A 21,146-nucleotide genomic window follows, 5' to 3' on the forward strand; every position below is an offset into this window, starting at 1 on the left:
CTCTGGACTTGTGAGCTACTATCTAGACCTTGGGGGACTACAGACTACCATATGTTCTGTCTCTCTGTCTGATTATAGTTTCTTATTCCTTTTATCTGATAATCCAGATTACACGCAGATCCAGAACCTTCTTTATCGCGACCCTTTTGAGTTTTCGCTGAGTGTTTTTTCCTGCAGGTCGTCGTGCTCAGACTTTCGCAGCGACTTAGATCTGTCCGATAAATCCGCCTCTATCTGATCAACCTGAAGCATCCAGACTCAACAAACAGACATTTGAATCTACAAAAAAAAAAAAAAAAAAAAAACGGCGAGAACACCGACCCAGCTGTAATCTGAGCTCACATGGCGGGAAAGTGAAACCCTCATCAAAGGTCCGAGCTGAGATTTGATCCTCGGTTCAGTTTGACAATGATGGCCTGGAATAAAAAAGTAGTTGCCACACATGATATTCGTAATACAGGCTTTTGGTTTCTCAAGGTGATTTCCTGTGAAATTTTACTTTAAAGTGCGTCTGCACGTTTCCCCCGGTGAGGAGAGAAAAACAACTTATTGTTTATGGATGAAACCGAACTCTGTGTTAAGAGAACAGCATCACTTTTCCTTCAGCGTGACCTTGAGATGATCTATTTTTATATTTCACACAGCGTGCTCGTGTCGGCAGAGGAATTCAAGATTAGATGCACAATAGAGCAGATTTCTTTGTTGTAATAAAACATGTAGATGTTTTTATTACTATTTTTTAAGGCTTTTGTGAGAGAATTTAAAATTCAAGCATATAAATATTGTGGTTATTCAACTCTGAATGTTTGATTGGATTAATTCTGAACTTGAGAGTCAGTTTCATTCAAATATGCATATATATATTTAATTATTTAATAAACAGTGTATATATGTATAGAGAAACCATCAGTGCGCAACATGACAGACTTAATGTTTAAGTTATTTGTGGCACTGTGCTGCCCCCCTGTGGTCACTGTGGCAAACTGAAGAGCATACAAAATATTTAATCAACCTTTAAATGATGACGTACTTTTACAGGTTCATCTTCCTGGCATTTTAAAAAAGTATTTAGAAATCGTTTATATATTTTTCTGACAACTTTTTTTACTTTTACTCCCTTCATTTAAAAACAATATTTATTATATTATAACATAAATATTTATGGAAGCCCATTTCCACCACTGTCACAATAATGATTTATTATTGATTTATTATAACTTATATTATTACAAAATACTGACTTAGTATCTCAAAATAATGATTAATTATCTCAAAATAATGACTTTATATCTCAAAAATAATGACTTATCTCAAAATAATGACTTATTATCTCAAATGATGACTTATTCTCTTAAAATAATGACGTATTATCTCAAAATAATGACTTATTGTCTCAAAATAATGATTTATTATCTCAAAATACTGACTTAGTATCTCAAAATAATGATTAATTATCTCAAAATAATGACTTTATATCTCAAAATAATCACTTAGTATCTCAAAATAATGACTTATGTCAAAATAATGACTTATCTCAAAATAATGACTTATCTCAAAACATTGACCTATTATCTCAAAATAATGACTTAATATCTTAAAATAATGACTTATTATCTCAAAATAATGACTTATTATCTCAAAATAATGACGTATTATCTCAAAATAATGACGTATTATCTCAATATAATGACTTATTATCTCAAAATAATGACGTATTATCTCAATATAATGACTTATTATCTCAAAATAATGACGTATTATCTCAAGATAATGGCTTATCTCAAAATAATATCTTATCTCAAAATATTGACTAAGTATCTCGAAATAATGACTTAATATCTGAAAATATTTACTATTACAATATTTATTATATTGTTTCTAGTAAAGAAGTTGAATCAGTATTTTTTTAACACAAATATGTGTACATATGTGTACTTCTACCTCAGTATAGTACGTCTGTACTGTTGACACCTCGTGACTGTCACAACAGGATGTATAATCAACTTCTACACGGAAACGAGGCTGCAAACATGTCAAATATCTGCTTTCAACACATTCCAGCCTCACAATCATTACTTATTTTTGGACTGCTCTTTGTTACAGCGTTATTACAGTGAGTTCACGTGAGATTTGCGCGTGCTCTCGCTCGAATACGTCCGCCACTCCTCAACCAGCGCAGGCTTCACGCTGTCCTCCAGGCCTCTGACTGAGCATTTTCCCCTCCCCAGCTGGCCTGCGGTCAGTCGGACGTCCACCTGCACCGCCACCGCAGACACGAGCCGAGCTCGAGCATTTCTACCCCGCAGAGCTCTCAGCAGAGAAGCAGGCCCGCCATTTCCCCTCCCTCTGCTCGGTGGGCTTTTTCCCCTTCTTTTTATAAAGCAGCAGCAGGAGGAGGAGGAGGAAGAGGAGGAGGAGGAGAAGCGGCGACGACGACTTGGCGGAGCGGCGGCGGCGGGCAGGCAGGCAAGGGAGGAGGGGAGACGCAGGGATCCGGCGTGAGCCACATCGGGATGAGAGCGGCACAGAGACCCGGGTCGGACCCTCTTTTTTTCTAGAATAAAATCTCGGCGCCTTTGAAGTGCGAGTGACGGAGCCGCGCGGCGCAACAAAAACGCAACATTGTAGCCGATTGTTGTTGTCGTCGTATCCGTTTCTCTCTCATTCCGCCCTCCGCTGCTTCTTTTTGGGGCTTTTTTTTATTATCTCCACCGAGGTGGGAACACGGCGGTGTGGAAACACTGCGGAGGAGGTGGAGGTTTTATTTTTATATATATATATTTATTTATTTTAAAAGAGAGCTAGCAGCACCGAAGATAAAGCCAAGGCTACATTTCTTTTTTGTTGTTATTATTATTAAGTCTTTTGTTGCATTGAGACATAAAGATGTCGGGGCAGAGCATTACGGACCGGATAACTGCAGCCCAGCACAGTGTAACGGGATCCGCCGTGTCCAAAACAGTGTGCAAGGCCACCACTCACGAAGTCATGGGCCCGAAGAAGAAACACTTGGATTGTGAGTATATTTAAATAAAAAAAATACACAAAACAAACAAAAAAAAGCACCACACGAGTTGTTTTAACCACAACCGCAAAAACATGAAGTGTGTGAGTTATGGCGGTGGAGGAGCTGCAAGGCCTCAAAGCCTGAATGAGAGGCTAAATGCTACTGCTGCTTCATGTCAGGGAGATTATATTGTTATAACATGGAGCTCAGGCCTTGTTGACACGGGGACACACGAGGAAGAAGAGTTTACACAAGCAGCAGCCTTCATCGAGGCTGACACGTTATTATATGTTCGTTTTAGGCTCGTAGCTGTTAAACTAGCTGTGTGGGGTTTTGTTCTCTTGTCATTCTCTCTGGTTTTTGCACTTTAGCCTACATAGCAGCACCAAGCAGGGTAAATGATTATCTGAACCATTATCTTACACTGATACCCATTGTGTGTGTGTGTGTGTGTGTGGTGGGGGGCCCTGCACCGGTACACAAGCGTAGGCCCCTGATATGAACAATTGGGACGGGAGAATCCAGTTTTTCATCTCCCATCTTGGTTGCACCTGCAGCAGCAGCAACACAATGTGAGGGGTTGGAGGGAGTAACGTGATCACCTGCCGGTTCCCCAGTGGAGGTCACGATGCTTCAGGAGTGACGGACACACTTGTGCACACGTATATATACGCTGACGTCAGCACCACGGCTTAAACCCTCGTGTGATCATTATTAGTGATGCACACACTCGCTGTCGAGAGGATTCGCCTTTTAGAGAGCCGTAGATTCTTCTTTGCGTATCGATCGGCACCTGCAGATGCATGATGGCATTAATGAAAGCCTTTTTTTAAATGGATTTATTGTTTTATGGAGGCCCCTGCGTCATCGTGAGAGTTCAGTTACAGTCCAGGAATAAAGGTGTACTGTGTCTCGGCCTGTGGAGGGGAAATCAGCAGGTTTACGACTATCTTTGGTTTAATGTTTAAAAGTTTCAGGTTTCACACCTGTTGAAGCTGAGATTAGCGACCAAACACAACCAGCTACTTAATACGACTGACACGTCATATTCCACGTATACAGAACGTATATAGATAACCCTATTTTAATGTCGCATAATGGGATGGATGAGTTGTTTTATAGTTTTAGTTTGATGGATTCTTTCCCTTCTCAGACGAATGTAGCATTTTCTTACTGTATTATGAGTATTATTCAAGGTTAAATTCGGACTAGCTACCGTTACCAATAATTCGGTATTCTCTCTCTCGACCACACACACAGCGGGTACCGACGGTAGCGACACATTACACGTACATACAGATTGTATATATACATAGATGATAACACTGCGTCCTCTTATTTTAATGTTGCAACATGAAGGATGATTTGTTTTATAGTTTAAGTTGAATTAAAGTAAGATAGCAGTTCTTTTGTATTATTTAAGGCTAAGCTCGGCCTAGCTGTAACCGATCATTTAATATTCTCTCTCTCTCGACCACACACACAGCGGGTAGTGACGGTGGCTGAATGGAGCAGACGGGTAGTTGGATAAAACCATGTGACTACAAACAAGGGATCAACGGTTAACAAGGACATTTCTAACCGACTATAGGTGAATTTATGTCTATGTATTAACCAATCGAGATGTTCGGAAGGGACGTACCGCTGCGATCTCCATGGCGACACAGCCGGAAAACGTACACAAATACCTGTGGTGCCCCGTCACACACACACACACACTTGCCGTCAAAAAGCTCGCCGTGGCGTCGCTCTCAGAGCGAATCGGGTTCGATTCAGAATCGATGAGTCATCTGATCCGATCAAACTATTTATGACGAATATCAGCTGATCGGTGGTTCGCCGATCAAAAAATGCAGCAATAAATGTCAGCGAAGCCAAAATTGAGTCATTGAGTCGTCGGAGTTAAAGGAAAGTGACGCCAATATGCATTTTTTTTTAAAGCAAAATTATCAGCTTATCAAGGCAACAAAAGAAACACTGAGTCGCTGTAGAGACGCCCTCTGGTGGCGTCTGGTTACTACAACACATAGCATCAATACAGCATCAGGTACAGAGTTTGGGATTGGACAATTTGGGCTGATTTTATTTTAAAGAAACACTCTGGATAAACGTAAATATCGTCGTGAGAAATGCCTGATTTAAAAAAATACAGGAACCAAAACTTAGGTTTTTATTTATTGAATTATTCTTGATTCATGCAGACTTTTTAAAGCTTTAAGCTTCAGAAGACATTTTTCCAGTGTTATTGGCGGAGAACACACTGTCTCGCTCCTTCGTGCACCGTCATGTTACAGTTTTTCCGTGAACAGATTCGATTTGAGATTTGTGAACATTTAGCGGGCGGATTGTGACGTGAGAGAGCTTCCATCTTCATCCTCCTCCTCGTCTCCGTCATCTTCGGCCCCACATGTTAACCGCTGCTGCTTCTCTGGAAGGTGATCCTGTCCTACTTAAAACTCCCCCGCCTTTTTGAAAAAGTCAAATATAGGACAGAGAGGGAGGCCCAATTACCCCGCCGGTCCGATCTCCGCTGTGAACGGCAGCGGCTGTCGTTGATGCGTCGACGACGGATGTGTGACGAGCGTGTTGGTGGGGGAAGTGGGTCAGACCATGGTTCACGTCTTCAAGGCGACCCTTTTAGATCACGTCGTCATATTGTTCACGTGGTTAACAATATAATACATCCCTCTTGAGTCCCTCCTCCGCCTGTGAATTTGTCTGATACTTTGGTTTACGACCACCTGCAAAAAAAGTGCAAAGACATGTGGAAATGTCCTTTTAATGCCTTTTTTTAATCAAACCCCAGGTTATATTGTTCACCTATTTAATAACATGTATGCCCTGGGAAAGAAATAGCAATAATTCAAAATGTTTTCTTCCTGGAAAATAATAAAAAATATGATGCTATCAGCTGGTACCATCCAATAATATTCTGACATCCATCAATCAGAACCAGAGAAGGTTGAGCAAATCTCAATATGATGATCCGCCTCATCAAATGAATAATTATTAAATTATTTCGGCAGGATAATGTCATCCTATGGCTAGCCTCTATTAAAGGCTGCGACTAACAATTAATTTCATTATTAATTCATCTGCTGATTATTTTCTTATTATTATTATAATATTATACTATCACAGAAGTCCAAGAAATCCAGCAAATATTGACGTTGGGAGTCAATTTTCTTTTTGCTGTGTAGACTAACCGATTGATCAACTGGTTGTCTCATAACAAGAATATTTTTATAATAATAATATTAGAGGAAGAATGATGGCGATGTTAAAAGAAGATCTGGTGATCTGATGAACTTCCTGTCTTCCAGATCTGATCCACTGCACCAACGAGATGAACGTGAACATCCCCCAGCTGGCCGACTCGTTGTTCGAGAGGACCACCAACACCAGCTGGGTGGTCGTGTTCAAGTCGCTCATCACCACACACCACCTCATGGTCTACGGCAACGAGGTGAGGCGCCGCCCCCGCCACAATAAGAGCGTCAACGTATTTCTCATAACAACGTGTGTTCAAACACCTCTCTCCTTTCTCCTGCAGCGTTTCGTCCAGTACTTGGCTTCAAGGAATACACTTTTCAACCTCAGCAATTTTTTGGACAAAAGTGGGTTACAAGGTAGCAATTTGATTCTGGCTGTTTTTTAAGTCATTAGTTAACGCAGCATTTTTTAAAAAACATTTGATTTTCCTCTCCACTCTCCAGGTTACGACATGTCCACGTTCATCAGGAGGTATAGTCGATACCTGAACGAGAAAGCCGTTTCGTACAGACAGGTCGCCTTCGACTTCACGAAAGTTAAACGCGGGTAAGAAGCTATACTTCAGAAATATCGACGTTTACTGTAAAATTATCACCATTTGAATGAGAGAACGAATGTTCAAACTCGACACAAATTCACAAGTTTTGTTATTGATTAGCATCCGTATTCTTATAATTTATCAATTTATAATCTGTTGTCTGAACTAATAGTCTGAATAATGATGGAAATTTGTGAATTATACAGAATGACTTGAATTGGAGTCAAATGACTTGTTTATTTCGATAGAACAAAGCAAATCCTATATATATATCCCATGTGTTTTAAATGCAAAAGAAGTAATCCATTGAAGCTATTTCTAAAATAATTTCATGAAGCCAAAATGCTGAATATTTTTCTGGATTCAAGCTTCTCACGTGAAGATTTGTTGCTTTTGATTGTCGTGTTTGACGATAAACTGAATATTTTGGGGGTGTTTTGGACAAAACAAGAGATCCGAAGACGTCACCTTGACTGTGGGACATTTGAGGGACTTAAATTTGCCGCTGCTTGTTCATCCGTCTCTCCTCTCCACAGAGTGGACGGCGTAATGAGGACCATGAATACAGAGAAGCTGCTGAAGACGATCCCCATCATCCAGAACCAGATGGACGCCCTGCTCGATTTCAATGTGAGTTACAAGGTGAAGCCTCCCGTAGATCCGCAGCTGAGCCGCTGCATATCTCGTAGCTCAGTGCCAAATTTCCTCTACGCTGACGAATCGCCGCTGTTCGATTAAATACGACTGCTGTTCTCTCAGGTCAATGCCAACGAGCTGACCAACGGAGTCATCAACGCAGCCTTCATGCTCCTCTTCAAAGACTCCATCAGGCTCTTCGCTGCTTATAACGAAGGCATCATCAACCTGCTTGGTACGACCTGCGTTCAAACTTGTATTACCTTGATTTTGTTTTTATTACGATTTCCAGGTCCATACACTCATTTATAATACATATCATTCTTCTCAATGTACCATCTGTAAATGTACATTTGTAGCCCACAAGGCATCACAGACTCAGTAAATTGTACAGATGAGAGCAAGGACTCACTGGACATTACATTCATACTGTAACATAGACCTTACCGTATTTTAAAATAAAGTAAAAGAAGAACATCAACTCAATAAAATTGTTGACACTCAAAGACACAAATCCCTCTAGGACAAGGATATATAAGAAAACAAAAGGGACACAAAAATTAGACAAACAAATGACCTGTTGCAGCCTCAAAGCAAAGGTTATCCTTTCCATCTTAAAAATATAGATAATGTCAATCCATTCCTCCACGGTAGGTTTTTCCTGGTTTTAACCACCTTTTAGTAAAAGCTTTTCTGCTAGGCAGCACTTAGGATCCAAAATAAATACTTGCACTTTAGAGGAAACATTTTACTTCAATATAAAGACTCCGATCATGTGAAATATTGGGACATTAAATCAAACGTAATTTGGCGAGAGGTTCATGAAGTCATGATGGACATTCCATTTCATTTTGGTAAATCTTCTTTCTCCAAAACAGAGAAATACTTTGACATGAAGAAGACTCAGTGTAAAGAAGGTCTGGACATTTACAAGAAGTTTCTCACCCGGATGACCCGGATATCGGAGTTCCTCAAAGTAGCCGAGGTAAATCAAACAGACTTGAGTAACTTAAAAGCCCGCAGAGATTCGGTTGTAATGTTTATTTATTCATTTTTTCCATCTCGGCAGCAAGTGGGCATCGATCGAGGAGACATCCCAGATCTTTCCCAGGTAAGCGGCGAGCCTCCGGAGCAGGTTAACTCTTTAACAGGAAGTCCTTCCCTTTTGCTTCCTTACTCTTATTTCCGGCTCTTTTATCATCGGTTGTCTTCGTCGAACTATAGAGTTTATTACGGCCCGACACAGATGTCCTTTAAAGACACTTTGCATGATTCCTCCTGCTGCGCATGTTTCGCCAGAGAGGTTGTTCTTCTTCTCCTGTTTCTTCTTCTTTTTCTCTTCTTCTTCTTCTGCTCCTTCTTTCTTTCTACAGCAAATAAAGGTGTTTTAAACCACAACAACCCACCCAGTAAATCTGCACAGTGACAGTTAGATGTTTCCCACCATTTATAACATAAAACTGCACATGCTGTTGTGTTTGCCCACGGGGGGTTGGGGGGGGGGGGGGTATTTTGATTTATTTTCCCAACAACTTCAAATGCACTCCCCTCCTCCTCTGACTGTCACCACCTTTATATTCTGTATTTCCCCCCTCCCCCTTTATCTTTCCACTTTAGTTCACAGTTTGTGTAAGTACTATCATTTCACTCTTCTTCTACATCCGTGACTTGCTTCGGTGTTGTCTCTTTGCATGCCTCTGCTCTGAACAAACAAACAGTTGAAGGAAAAAACACTCGCTGTGGTAAATTTCCGTTCACTTTGCGTCATTGAGGTGTGAACCAGCGTAGCTCATCCACTGTGACGTGGCTGCCCCCCCCCCAAACCCCCCCACCCTCGTTGTGCTTAGACGGACGATTCAACAACGCCCACATTGTTGGAAGTGCCGTGGTAGTACGTCATTACGTCATCCCACACAGACGTTTACTCTCATCCAACGTAGCCTCTTTTTTTTTATGGCTGGAATGCTACGCAGTCATCCAATCAGTGGTGGGTAACTAATAGCCCAAATTTTAACTCCTAATCACAGATATAAATTGGCTGCCTGGTAGGCTTGGGCGGTATCTTTCACCGGGGGTTGTACGATGCACGACAGTCTCCCTCAACCACACACACAGCGGGCACCAACAGTCCTGACGCATTTTTAAAGGTCCACTAGGGGATTAGGGAAGGGACGATCGTGATAAAGGTCGTGACTCGACAAAGCTGGCTCGCTATCATGGTAAAGAAGTTTATTTGTATTTATTTATTCATCTTAAGCATTCAACATACTGTAAGAGAAAAGAAATACAAACATAAATCAGATTCATCCACATATCTAATACATTGAGAAGGACCAGACAAAATGCAAAATGCTTATAAAATAATGCCCCTACTTTACATCATGTCATTAAAGAAACAAATATGTATGCTTTAATACATTAACAGTACAATTCTATAATTTACCTACAATATAACACTGTTATCAGACTCAGTTGTCCTCCTCTCTATATTGGACAAATATTGTTTCTTGTACCTTCTTGATTGTAAAATGCTGTGGCTTAGTTTGATCTCACAATTTAAACCATTCCACAAGATCACAAACTGAGATACATATGCTTTTTAATGTAGTTCGAACAGAAGGTTGTTTAAACCTGATTTAAAAAAAATACAGGCTATAAAAAGCTTTTTCCATTGTATGCATAATTTATTCATGATTTATGATCACCTTATTTAAGGTTATTTGATTGTTTTTCACACAAAGAAAGATGTGTGTCTGTGACAATGAAATATGTCTTTCCTAAGAAAACTGAAAGTAATACCAGTTTCAATTTAAGAGTTTTAAGCAGATTTTGACGATTTTCAGGATTCAGCTTTTTAAGGAAACAAAAGATGGAAAAACTGAGTCGCCAACTCAGATTCCTGTTACACTATAGAGACGCCCTCTGGTGGCTTTTGCTAGTCACTACAACACATGACATCAAAGAAAGAGGAACATCCTGGATTAATTTCGAAATACCCCCGGTGATACCGCGAAAGCCTACTTTCTGGTGTATTTCATGGTGTGTAGTGTTTTTTTTCCGATCCATCTCGGTTGCCCACCACTGACCTTTTTATGGTCTCGATGTCAATGCGGAGGATGTTTTTTTGTGTCGGCGAGTTGCTGACTGTGTGTTATCCATCACGGCAGGCTCCCAGCAGCCTCCTGGAAGCTCTGGAGCAGCACTTGGCCTCTTTAGAGGGCAAGAAGGTCAAAGACTCCACGGCAGCCAGCAGGTACATTACTCCAATTCTGTATTTGTGAATTCCTCTCATCTTATACTTGAGTGTCGGTGACTTTCCATTTGTATCGCTGAAACATATGACGCTTTATTAGATGGTGTCTAGTCAATCCATCATTCAAACTTAATTTCATGAGTGATGGGTGATTGAGATGGGGTGTAGGTGGGAGATAAAAATGATGGAAATGTAATAACACAAAACCAATAAAATGGATAAATCGATCAATCCAGATTTAATTTGCGTCCTTCCTGCAGGGCCAGCACTCTGTCAAATGCCGTCTCGTCATTGGCCAGCACGGGGATGTCTTTCACCAAAGTGGACGAGCGGGAGAAGCAGGCGGCTCTGGAGGAGGAACAGGCTCGACTCAAGGCCCTGAAGGTGGCTGATGCTGCTCTGTTTTTGTTTTTTTTAAACCACGAATACGTGTCGATGACGCGTTCGTGCTTCAACTTGAGTTTCTTTCTCACTCAGGAACAGAGGCTCAAGGAGCTTTCCAAGAGGCCCTCCTTCGCCACCACCGATACGTCACCGATCTCTACCACCGGGGGCACTATCAGCACAGCACCAGCCATCGACCTCTTCTCCACACCTAGCTGCTCTAATGGGTACGATTACATCTTAAATATAGCTCTTCTTCAGACAGGAAATAGAAGTCTATGAGAAAATGGTCCTACTTCTCTCTTGATGTATTATCTCAGTAAACATTGTAAACATGAGTTTATGGTCTCAATCTCTAGTTTCAAGTCTTCTTCAATCCAGCATGATGTTCATTTAGTAGATTATGGTCCATTTAGAGTCCACCAGACCAGAAAGCAGGGGATGCTTTAGGGGGCGGGGGTTAGCAGCTTCACACCAGAATCCAGATGGATCCAGATCCAGTAAGGTTGCTACTTGGGGTGTCGCTCTGCTGCTTGTGTTCATCAGATTCACCATCGTCTGTTCATAGCTATTCCACACTTCAAATTCCAATTCGACTGACCAGAGAAATCTGTAGAAATCAGATTGGTAAAACCTTGAAAGTTTTTTCTTGTCCAGATTATGTCAAATGGATTTGCCACTGGTAGTCCGAACAAGGTCATAACCTTTTAGTTAGTTTAATTAACATTAATTCCCAAACATTTGACTTTGGATTTGTTTTTCAGGCTTTTGCACACAAGAACATGGTTGGTGCTTGTAAAGGTGTAAAAACGTGAGTCGTCTTTTTCTTTGCGTCTGCAGTGCAGTGAAGATGGAGAGCGACCTCTTTGACCTGCAATCAACTTTCCAGCCGTCGATGCAATCGGGCTCCACCGGGCTTCCCGTGGCGACGGCGTGGGCAGGTAATGCTGCCTTCTCACTGCGTTTCTGGACCTTTTTTCTGCATGCTCTCCTTCTCTTGTTGTTGTCTGACCTCTTTCCTCTCCACTCTTTTTTATGTCTCTCTCTCTCTCTCTCTCTCTCTCTCTGCCTGCCTAGATCCTTTCACCTCTGCTGAAGCTGGAGATGAATCCATGCCAAACCTTAACCCTTTCCTCTCAAAACTCGTTGTCGATGCCACTCACTTACCTGTCGTGTCTTCAGACGGTGTTAGCTTTTCCTCTAGGACGTCCAGTCATGAAATGTTTGGTGGTAACGACTCATTTTTGTTTCTCCCCCTCAAAAAGTCTCGTCACTCTTGTTTCATTTCTCTGTAGTCACATATGAGCATGACTATTGCTTGCATGTTTACTCTGCTGATTATCTTCTTCTGATCTTCTTTTACCATCTCGCCAGCTCTGATGATGTTTTTTCACCACTCATGAGAACGAGGCTTGGGCGGCATCACGGTATACCAGGGTATCAAGAAATACCGGTCATAAATCCGAACGCTGCTCTTTTCTAGGATGCTGTGTTGTAGTGACCAACAGACGCCACTAGGGGTCCTCTCTACAATGTAACAGGCAGCTGAGCTCAGGAAGATGGTGACTCAGTGTTCCTTGTTGCCTTGAAAAGCTGATAGTTTATAGTCAAGGTGTCAGTTTTGGTTCATTTTGCTTGAAATAAAAAAAAAGATCATTTTTATATCCTGTATTTTTATTTAAATCAGACTCTATTTTCACCATAGTGAGCTAGACAACTTTTTCAAGTCATCACGATATTGATTATTATTACTATAATTGAAAATTCACCACAATCGATAATTATGAGTGGGTTTTTTTTTTATCCCATCACGAGCGACTCAGTGTTTTTCCATCTTTTGTCACGTTAAATAGCTGATAGTTTATAGTAGGGATGTCAGTTTCAGTTAATTAAAAAAATGGCTTTGCTGAAGTCGATCAGGTGATCAGGTTGTGGGAGAAGCCACCGATCAGCCGACATTCGTTCTCTGAGAGCGACACCACAGAGATCCCAAAGGTCAAAAACGTCCTCGTTAACCGTTGACATTGCTCGTTTGTAGTCACATGATTTTCTCAGACTGCCGGTCCGGCCACCACCATCTGTTCCATTCAGCCCGCTGTGTGTGTGGATGAGAGAGAGAATATTAGATTATCAGCAACCTTATCGCTCATAAACATTCGGTATACCCCAGTGAAATATCAGGATACCGCCCAAGCCTCGCAACGACTCCTCTCCATGTATGATCCGGGGGCCCTCTGAGTCCCTCTAGTGGCCAAACTTCCACTTTGCATTACAGTGACTTTTTTTTTTACATCCGTTTTGGAGTTGCATTGTAATACTAGAGCTTTTTAAGTTGAAACCTGTACCCTCTTTTTACCAACCTTATTTTTCAATTCTCCAGATCGTTACAATCCCTTTATTGACACAAACTCATCCGTTTCAACCAATTACAAACGCACAGTGCGGATAGAACACTCCGTCTCAGGTACTACGATGGCTCGCCATCATGTCAGCCTATGTTTCCTGAGCTTGGGCAAACATAGGATCCTATACAACCCCCCTCCCCCTCCCCCCATTTGGATATTTGTGGTAGAAATGTAGTAATGAACTAATCTTACAAAGGAAAAGTGTGACATTTTAGGAATTACACTTATTTGTTCTTTGAGAAACACTTTTGTAAATCACGTGAGTAAAATATAGAATACCGTTTCCACACAGCCAATCAAATAGCTTCATTTCAAACCGTATTTGATCTTTGTTCAAAGCAAATAAGCACATCACCCAAAATGTCAAACCATTCCTTTCGTTAGAGCCCGGCCGATACGGCATTTTTGGGGCCGATGTCGATTCCGATTTTATGGAGTTAAAAGATATTTGTATTTTTGTTTTATATAAAAATGTGACTAATTTATGTGCGCTGTTTGTATTTCAGCTCATTGCGATGAGGCTTTGGTCTCAGCAGTTAGATTTGTTAGTGTTTGTAATGTGTCGCTGGTTTGCGTCACTTTTTGCGCTGCTTTATAATTTTCGACAATTAGCGAGGTGGCCAATAACATTTCAGTGTATTTCACCATGGCAACAGGACTCCGGTCCTCTGTGCTGTTTAACATACGGCCAGGTTGTCAGGCTGTTGTATGAAGCAGTGCCCTCTGCTGGTATGCGATGACACCACTACCCAAATATTCTAGCAGCACTTTTCATATTAGATTCTTTAAAAAAAAAATGCATGTCCGATACATCGCGGCTAATATCGCCTGATTAAATCTGTCAACTGATAAATCGGCCGGGCTCTAACCTTTAATCCTTGCCTCTCCACTGCACTATTTTGTGCACAACTCTTAAAATTGCCCATAAAACCCCCAGAATTTAACATGTTAGCCGTCTTCCTGTATTGCTATTATTTCCCATCTGCCTCTCTGGCTCGGCCTTGAAATGCCTCTTCCTCTCTCTCTCTCTTTGTCTTCTTCTTCCTGCTTCCGGGTGGCGTTTCAGACTCCTTCTGTGGTCCGGTATCCGTTGCCCAGCACGCCCCACACCAGGCTCCCTTCCCCACTGAGCCCTCTACTGTAGCAGGTCTATTCAGAGGTACTGACTCTCTACATCCATGCGAGTCTTCTAGCGGTGGCATTCAGCTCGATGGTCAATTAGCCAGTGATGGCATGGACGCTGTACGTCCACGGGACAGTGCAGAAACCAAAAGTCCAGAGCTGTGGTCAACTTTCACCTCACGCAACTTCTTCTCTCTCATCTCTTCTGAAGGATACTCGACGCCACAGGGAGCCCCTCCACCGCAGTCGGCAGGGGGACTCCAGGTCGACTTCGAGTCTGTTTTTGGAGCCAAAGCCGCAGGCAGCAACAGCCTCAATTCTGATGGTGAGGATTTTTGTATTTACATATGACATGCAATACCCGTACGATAGGTTTCTGTTTTTTTAAGTAAGGCGGATGTACTTAATTTCAGTTTGCAGATGATTAATCAAAGGTCGGGTCTCGCAGGAAGCGCTGTTCCAATGTTTGATTAACACTATAAATCAAATAAAACTCAGCTGAGAAAAGTTTAAACAAAAAAGAGTCACGCAGACTCCTTGTGTTTATTCACAGGATAATTTGCGTTTATTTATGGTAGACGTGCCATAAAGAAGGCGGGGCTTATCTGCACACACGTTGGCTGGTTTACTACAGCTTGAGTGTTCGCATCACTCTCATCAAATTTGCAATAAAGTTATAAAATGCACAAAAGATAATACGATAGCATCCTGGATTTAATTGTATTTTTTATTTTAAAACTACAACACAAGCTAACGAATAGCTTTAATGTCTCTGTATGAGTCAGATATTTCCGGAGGCATCCTGAAACCGACTCTCGCCGGCTCCAGCCAGGCGATCGGTCAGCTGCCAGATCGGCTGGTGTCGGACGACCTTGACTCCTCGCTGGCCAACCTTGTCGGTAGTGAGTGTGATGATTTTGCCTTTATTAAATCTCCATGTTTTTTCAGGCACAAAAATGACAAAATATAGATGCAGATAGAAAAACTAGCAAATGTCTCTCTTTTTTTTTTTTAGACCTTGGCATTGGGAATGGCACGATGAAGAAGTAAGTCATGGATCGGAGCTCTGTGGCTGCTTTTATAACACACATACACACATACACACACATACACACACACACACACACACACACGGAAACAGCAGCAGCTCTGTGCTTTCAGGGCAGTCGCAAGCTGGCGCTAACATCAGCTCTGTTAATCTACAGTGACATGCACTGGAGCCAGCCGGGGGAGAAGAGGATGACCGGCGGCACCAACTGGCAGCCCAAAGCGGCGCCGACCACAACCTGGAACCCCGTTTCCATGGTGACGCACAGATTTCTAACTGTCGTGCTCGTATATATATATATTTTTTATTATTATTATTATTTTTTTTTTTAACCACCAAATGACAGTGGATGTCGTAACGTTGAGGTCATTTGTGTTACTTACTGGCCTGTTTGTGTCTCTTCAGCCAACGTCAGTCATGGCCTTCCCTGCCACCACACCCACGGGCATGATGGGATACGGCATGGTCAGTATGATGGCATGTAATCTCCTAAAAAAAGTCCTAAAAATGAATCAGATATTACATATAGTTGTAAACGGTTCATTTCAGATAAATGCCTTTTGGTTTTCAATCCGCACCTTTTTATTTATAGAGATAATTAATTGGATTCACTTAAACTGGGTCAAGTGAGCCGTTGTTTAGCACTTATGAATATTCTGTTACGACTAAAATCAAAGTGTGGATTCTCAACAGCTAATTTATAGCACACTCGGCTTTCATATATTTAATTAAATATTTCATTTTACTGAGCGGCACAAGGTTGTCTTATTTTTATTTTTTAATTGGGAAGTGAATATAAACTAAAGAGAATATTTGTCACTGGAGCTCGATATGCAAATGTATAAAGGTACGTTCACACCAGGAGCGAAGCTAATTTTCTCCTGTCTGAGTTCATAACATTATTTCACTGAGCTGTATTCACTGTGAATAACAAGACACATCGGCTGGTTTACTACAGCGGTATGAACCCAAACCCAAACATTGCGTTGTAATGTAATAACAATAAACGGATAAAATTCATGCCGAAGTAACTACATAATGACGATTACTCGTTTAAAAGTCTGAATCATACTACGGCAAGTAAACAACTTCTAAAATGCTTGTTTTCTGAATGGAGTTTGGAATGCTAACACTGTAGCTGCTTTTAAATAACGTCATAAATACAATTAATACGTTTGAAAATGATTGCCCTCTAGTGGTCATAAAAACAATTGTAAATTCACAGATAAAGCTGAAATGATGATTTTTTATTTTTATTTGTACAAATCTAGCTAATTTAACCATTTACAGTTTCTCAAATGTGGCTGTTTTTCTTAGTGAACTATACATTCGTGTGTTTTCGTTTTTATATTTATATTCTTACATTTTTATTAGTGCTGTCAAAATTAACGCGTTATTATGAAAATATTTAACGTGTTAATTTTCGTGGCGAGCGATAATTTGTCTGCGTGAGAAACACTAGATGTGGCGTGTGCTGCTTTGTCCTCTGACAATGTAAACAGACTGGTCTGTCTCAGTAACGGGCTGAATGTATCTCCTCTTTACACATTTAAATTCTGACAATGTGCCTTCACTGAAGTGACTTCTCTATGCAACACGCTGCAGCCTCCACCAATGGGCTCGATGGGGATGATGAATCCGCCCACCATGATGTACTCGCAGCCCGTGATGAGGCCTCCCAACCCCTTCGGCTCCGTGTCCAGTGCTCAGGTGGGTGCACGGCAGCCTGACCTCACCGCCGAGCTGACGCACAATGAAGTCAGTATCCACCCGTTTTCCTTATCAGGCTGAGTAAATAGGTGTCTCCGTTGTGCCGTGTCTTAGTCACTGTGTAAAGCTTTTTGTGGTCCGACTGCCGATGGATGATGACAGTTTTATTTAAAGAGGAACCCCTTCGCTCCTCGGAGCTGAACAGGGACAAAACTGTGAATCATCTTCCCCTTGTCTTGACTTCCCCTTGTTTCCCTTGCTTCTTATTTTATTATTATTAACCCCTTCTTTCATGCATCACAGCCTTCTCCAAACTAACCTCATCCCTCCCTCAGTCTCTGTACTGACTTCTGACGTCTCCTCTGGTCCTCCCCACTTCCTGTATTTCTTCCTGAAATAGCCCTCCGCAGCCTCTAGTCCTTCCAGCCAGAGTCCTCTCCGAGCCCCTGGACAGGACCCGTTTGCACACCTCTCTCTCAAGGATTTCTTGTAGAGCGTCTCTTTAGGTACAGCATGCTCTTTGCTAGCGGCCTGCATGTCTTGCATGTCCGGTGTTAACGCCCGTTGTGTATTTTTCCTGTTTTATCTTGATTAGATGCTACCTGTGTTGTTCTTGGTTACTCTGGAATTCTTTTTTAACGGATTTACCGATCTTTAACAGGATCAGCCTCATTCTGACCCTTTTGTCCCTCCAACGTCATCACATTTCTTTAGAAGCTCGTAGCCGTCGCTAAATTTAACTGACTGTTTGCTGAGCTCCGTCCTAGACTCGGGTGGTATCTGGTTTTTTTCTGCTGCTCTTTCTATAATGCTGTGGGGGTTTTTTTAAACTGAATTTTTATTTAGTTTTCATCAACAACCATACAGTATATACATTTCCATACAATTACTTTTTTTCAGTTGTATATGGCATAAGTACACATTATGTTCAAATATATGATGCCGTATTGATGTGACGTGTTGTAGTGACCAGCAGACGCCACCAGAGGGCGTCTCTATAGTGTAACAGGCAGCTGAGCTCAGAAAGATGACGACTGTGTTCTTTTTGTTGCCTTAAAAAGCTGATAGTTTATAGTTGGGGTGTCAGTTTTGGTTCATTTTGCTTTAAATTGAAAAGGCTTTTTAAAATGTACGATCATCCCGATTATTGTGAGTGTTTTTTATCCTATATCGTCACTAGTGAACCACTGATAACTCTAGTTTGTAGTCACATGATTTTATTCAACAGCCAGTCCACCACCACCATCTGCTCCGTTGTAATGTGTCGGTTCCCTCGCTACCCGCTGTGTGCGTGGTCGAGAGAGAGCGAGTGCTCATATACCCCTTTGTAGCGTACACCTCGTTAACGTCAGGAAAGTGTGAAAAAATCAGATATCGCCCGGCCTCTCGGACAGTCTGGTGACGGGGTTTGGTGAACAGCCGATAGACTCATTGATTAACTCTTTTATATGCGTGTTAGCGCTTCACTAACGTTGGTCTCGTTGCCTTTTTTTTCCTTGCAGATGCAGTTCATGTAATTTGAAGTCTCTCGGGAGATGAAGCACTTGGCGGTGAAAGCTTCGGAGAAACATTCACACACCCCAAATAACAGACATGTCAAGAACACAATGGTGCAGCGACTGTCAGAAACCATGGTAACCATGTCCAAATGACGTTCGGCGATAGCTCACACCCATTATTCTTGTCCGAGACGTCGAGTGATGCTGCTGTCTAACACCCCCCCCCCCCCTTACAGAGGATTCCTTCTCCATTTTACAGTATAATCTGTAAAGATAGATATGGGTGCTGAGAAACTTTGATGTTATGTATTTGGAAATACTGTGGTTGGATGTAAAGGCTTGAAAAAAAAGAAAAAAAGCAGAGCGGTCTTTTCCCTTTCTCCATCCGATCATCGGTCATCCACTCCTTACAGTTATTTAACTGTCACTAAGTAGTGATGCTAATGGCGTTTACACCTGTTTAGTTTTTGTCTTTTTTACCGTGTTTACAGTAGACATTCCCTGTGTGTTGTTTGTATTTATTTATGATTATTGGTTTAAGATTGGGGGTGGGGGAGGGAAATAATGTAAAATCTACAGTACATTGAACACCTGTGGGAGTGCTTCAGCGTTAAACATGATCTCAGACTATCATTGAGAGGTAGAGTTAAAAAAAATAGCTATTATATAAATTACACCTATTAAGCGGAATGATAGAGCACTAAATATTCTACGAGTTGTGTTGAGATTTTTTTTTTTTTAAACTAGATGAAAGATTTCACGAATCTCCAATGCACTTAAAAGTGCAGGGGTTAGAGTACGAGTCAGTTACCAGTATATAGTCGATTCTGTGCCTAGGTTTTGTTTTTTTTCTTTTTTTTTTTTCGCGATGGTTTCCTATGTAGTTGAAAGAGAGAGGAAAAAAAAAAAAGAAACACTTCGTCCACGAATCCGAAGCGTCACTACTGGGCGGTGGGCTCCGTTTTGCTTTAAGCTTGGCATGCCGTCGACTCACTGGCCGTACTCAAGGCTGCCTTTACTCTGAATGTGGAAGAGTTGTCTTCATGTTGCACACATCTTTCCACGCTGCGGTTCCTCGGCGGGAGGTGTTTTTTGGGGGGGAGGGGCGAGGATGGGAGTGTGTGTTGGTTTAGCTGGGTGTCGCTACACTAACAAGAATAAATAGGGGGTGGGGGGGTCACAGATTTGATGTAAATTAATTGTATAAACGATCCAGAGGACCAGGGTGGGAGGAGCAGAGGAGCGCTGTTGATCGGCGCTCTGTGTGTATATATAAAAAAACTGACTGTTCTTCAAGTTAAAAAAGGTGAAAGATGTATGAAATATGAAAGCAATTCAATCAAATTTGACTCTACCTAAGTTTGATTCAGGATATTCTCTGCGTTTGTCTCCGCAGATATTTTCTTTATGTAATTAGAACGTGTAGCAGACAACGACTCAAGTCTTTTTCTTTCTTTTACAAATAAAGAGCAGCTTCCACAAACCGCTGTAACGCATTTTATTTATTCACAAGTGAACGTTAAATATGTTGAATGTTGATGTGACGTTATGTCTGTGTATAAGACGTTTTTGGTCGTAGCCAGCTTGGATTTTTTTTTTTCAACCAGTGAAGTGACCATATTTGGACTGTTGGAGGAGCAACGGGTGGATCTGACTAACACAAGCGGCAGAGCAGCAACCTTACTGGATCTGGATCCATGTGGATTCTGGTGTGTAGCTGCTAACAAAGTTAGCTTCATAATTCAAGGTCAACTTTACAGCTAAGTGTTAAAGTCATCTTAGTAGCTAACTAGCATTGGTAGCATGGTAGTGACCTGTCAATCAGCAGGTAAGCCCCGCCTCCTAAAGCATCCCCTGCTTTCTGGTCTGGTGGACTCTAAATGGACCATAATGTACTAAATGAACATCATGCTGGATTGAAGAAGACTTGAAACTAGAGATTGAGACCATAAACTCATGTTTACAATGTTTACTGAGATAATACATCAAGAGAGAAGTAGGACCATTTTCTCATAGACTTCTATACAACCAGAGAGGAGTCGCCCCCTGGTGGCCAGCAGAGAGTAGTAGGACCATTTTCTTATAGACTTCTATACAACCAGAGAGGAGTCGCCCCCTGGTGGCCAGCAGAGAGAAGTAGGACCATTTTCTCATAGACTTCTATACAACCAGAGAGGAGTCGCCCCCTGGTGGCCAGCAGAGAGAAGTAGGACCATTTTCTCATAGACTTCTATACAACCAGAGAGGAGTCGCCCCCTGGTGGCCAGCAGA

General features: G+C 41.6%; 1 protein-coding gene across 8 annotated transcripts; it reads left to right on the forward strand.

Moving 5' to 3' along the window:
• The first annotated feature begins 1,964 nt into the window (after positions 1-1,964).
• Positions 1,965-20,362, forward strand: picalmb (phosphatidylinositol binding clathrin assembly protein b). 8 transcript variants are annotated; one of them, XM_084018754.1, is made up of 23 exons: positions 1,965-3,016; positions 6,331-6,473; positions 6,561-6,624; positions 6,724-6,826; positions 7,355-7,448; positions 7,578-7,689; positions 8,333-8,439; positions 8,524-8,565; positions 10,622-10,707; positions 10,968-11,091; positions 11,185-11,318; positions 11,932-12,032; positions 12,169-12,321; positions 13,472-13,555; positions 14,563-14,655; positions 14,830-14,943; positions 15,404-15,520; positions 15,634-15,664; positions 15,824-15,923; positions 16,072-16,131; positions 17,272-17,376; positions 17,777-17,882; positions 18,879-20,362. In XM_084018754.1, the coding sequence occupies exons 1-22, from the start codon at positions 2,887-2,889 to the stop codon at positions 17,867-17,869; spliced, it is 2,190 nt and encodes a 729-aa protein (XP_083874880.1). In that variant the 5' UTR covers positions 1,965-2,886; the 3' UTR covers positions 17,870-17,882; positions 18,879-20,362. The 8 variants fall into 8 exon arrangements, with proteins under 8 accessions (XP_083874880.1, XP_083874881.1, XP_083874879.1 ...); XM_084018753.1 differs by having other exon boundaries at positions 1,966-3,016; positions 6,561-6,636; positions 11,191-11,318; XM_084018752.1 differs by having other exon boundaries at positions 1,967-3,016; positions 6,561-6,636.
• The last annotated feature ends 784 nt before the right edge of the window (positions 20,363-21,146 follow it).

The sequence above is a fragment of the Eutrigla gurnardus genome (assembly GCF_963514095.1).
Source record: "Eutrigla gurnardus genome assembly, chromosome: 10".
NCBI classification, from domain to species: domain Eukaryota; kingdom Metazoa; phylum Chordata; class Actinopteri; order Perciformes; family Triglidae; genus Eutrigla; species Eutrigla gurnardus.

Bases quoted from the DNA above. Each gene is read 5' to 3' on its own strand.
- picalmb (XM_084018752.1), top strand. From the start codon at position 2,887: ATGTCGGGGCAGAGCATTACGGACCGGATAACTGCAGCCCAGCACAGT. The intron at 7,449-7,577 runs GTGAGTTACAAG...CTGTTCTCTCAG, and splicing joins ACGCCCTGCTCGATTTCAAT to GTCAATGCCAACGAGCTGAC. The intron at 15,665-15,823 runs GTAAGTCATGGA...GTTAATCTACAG, and splicing joins GGGAATGGCACGATGAAGAA to TGACATGCACTGGAGCCAGC.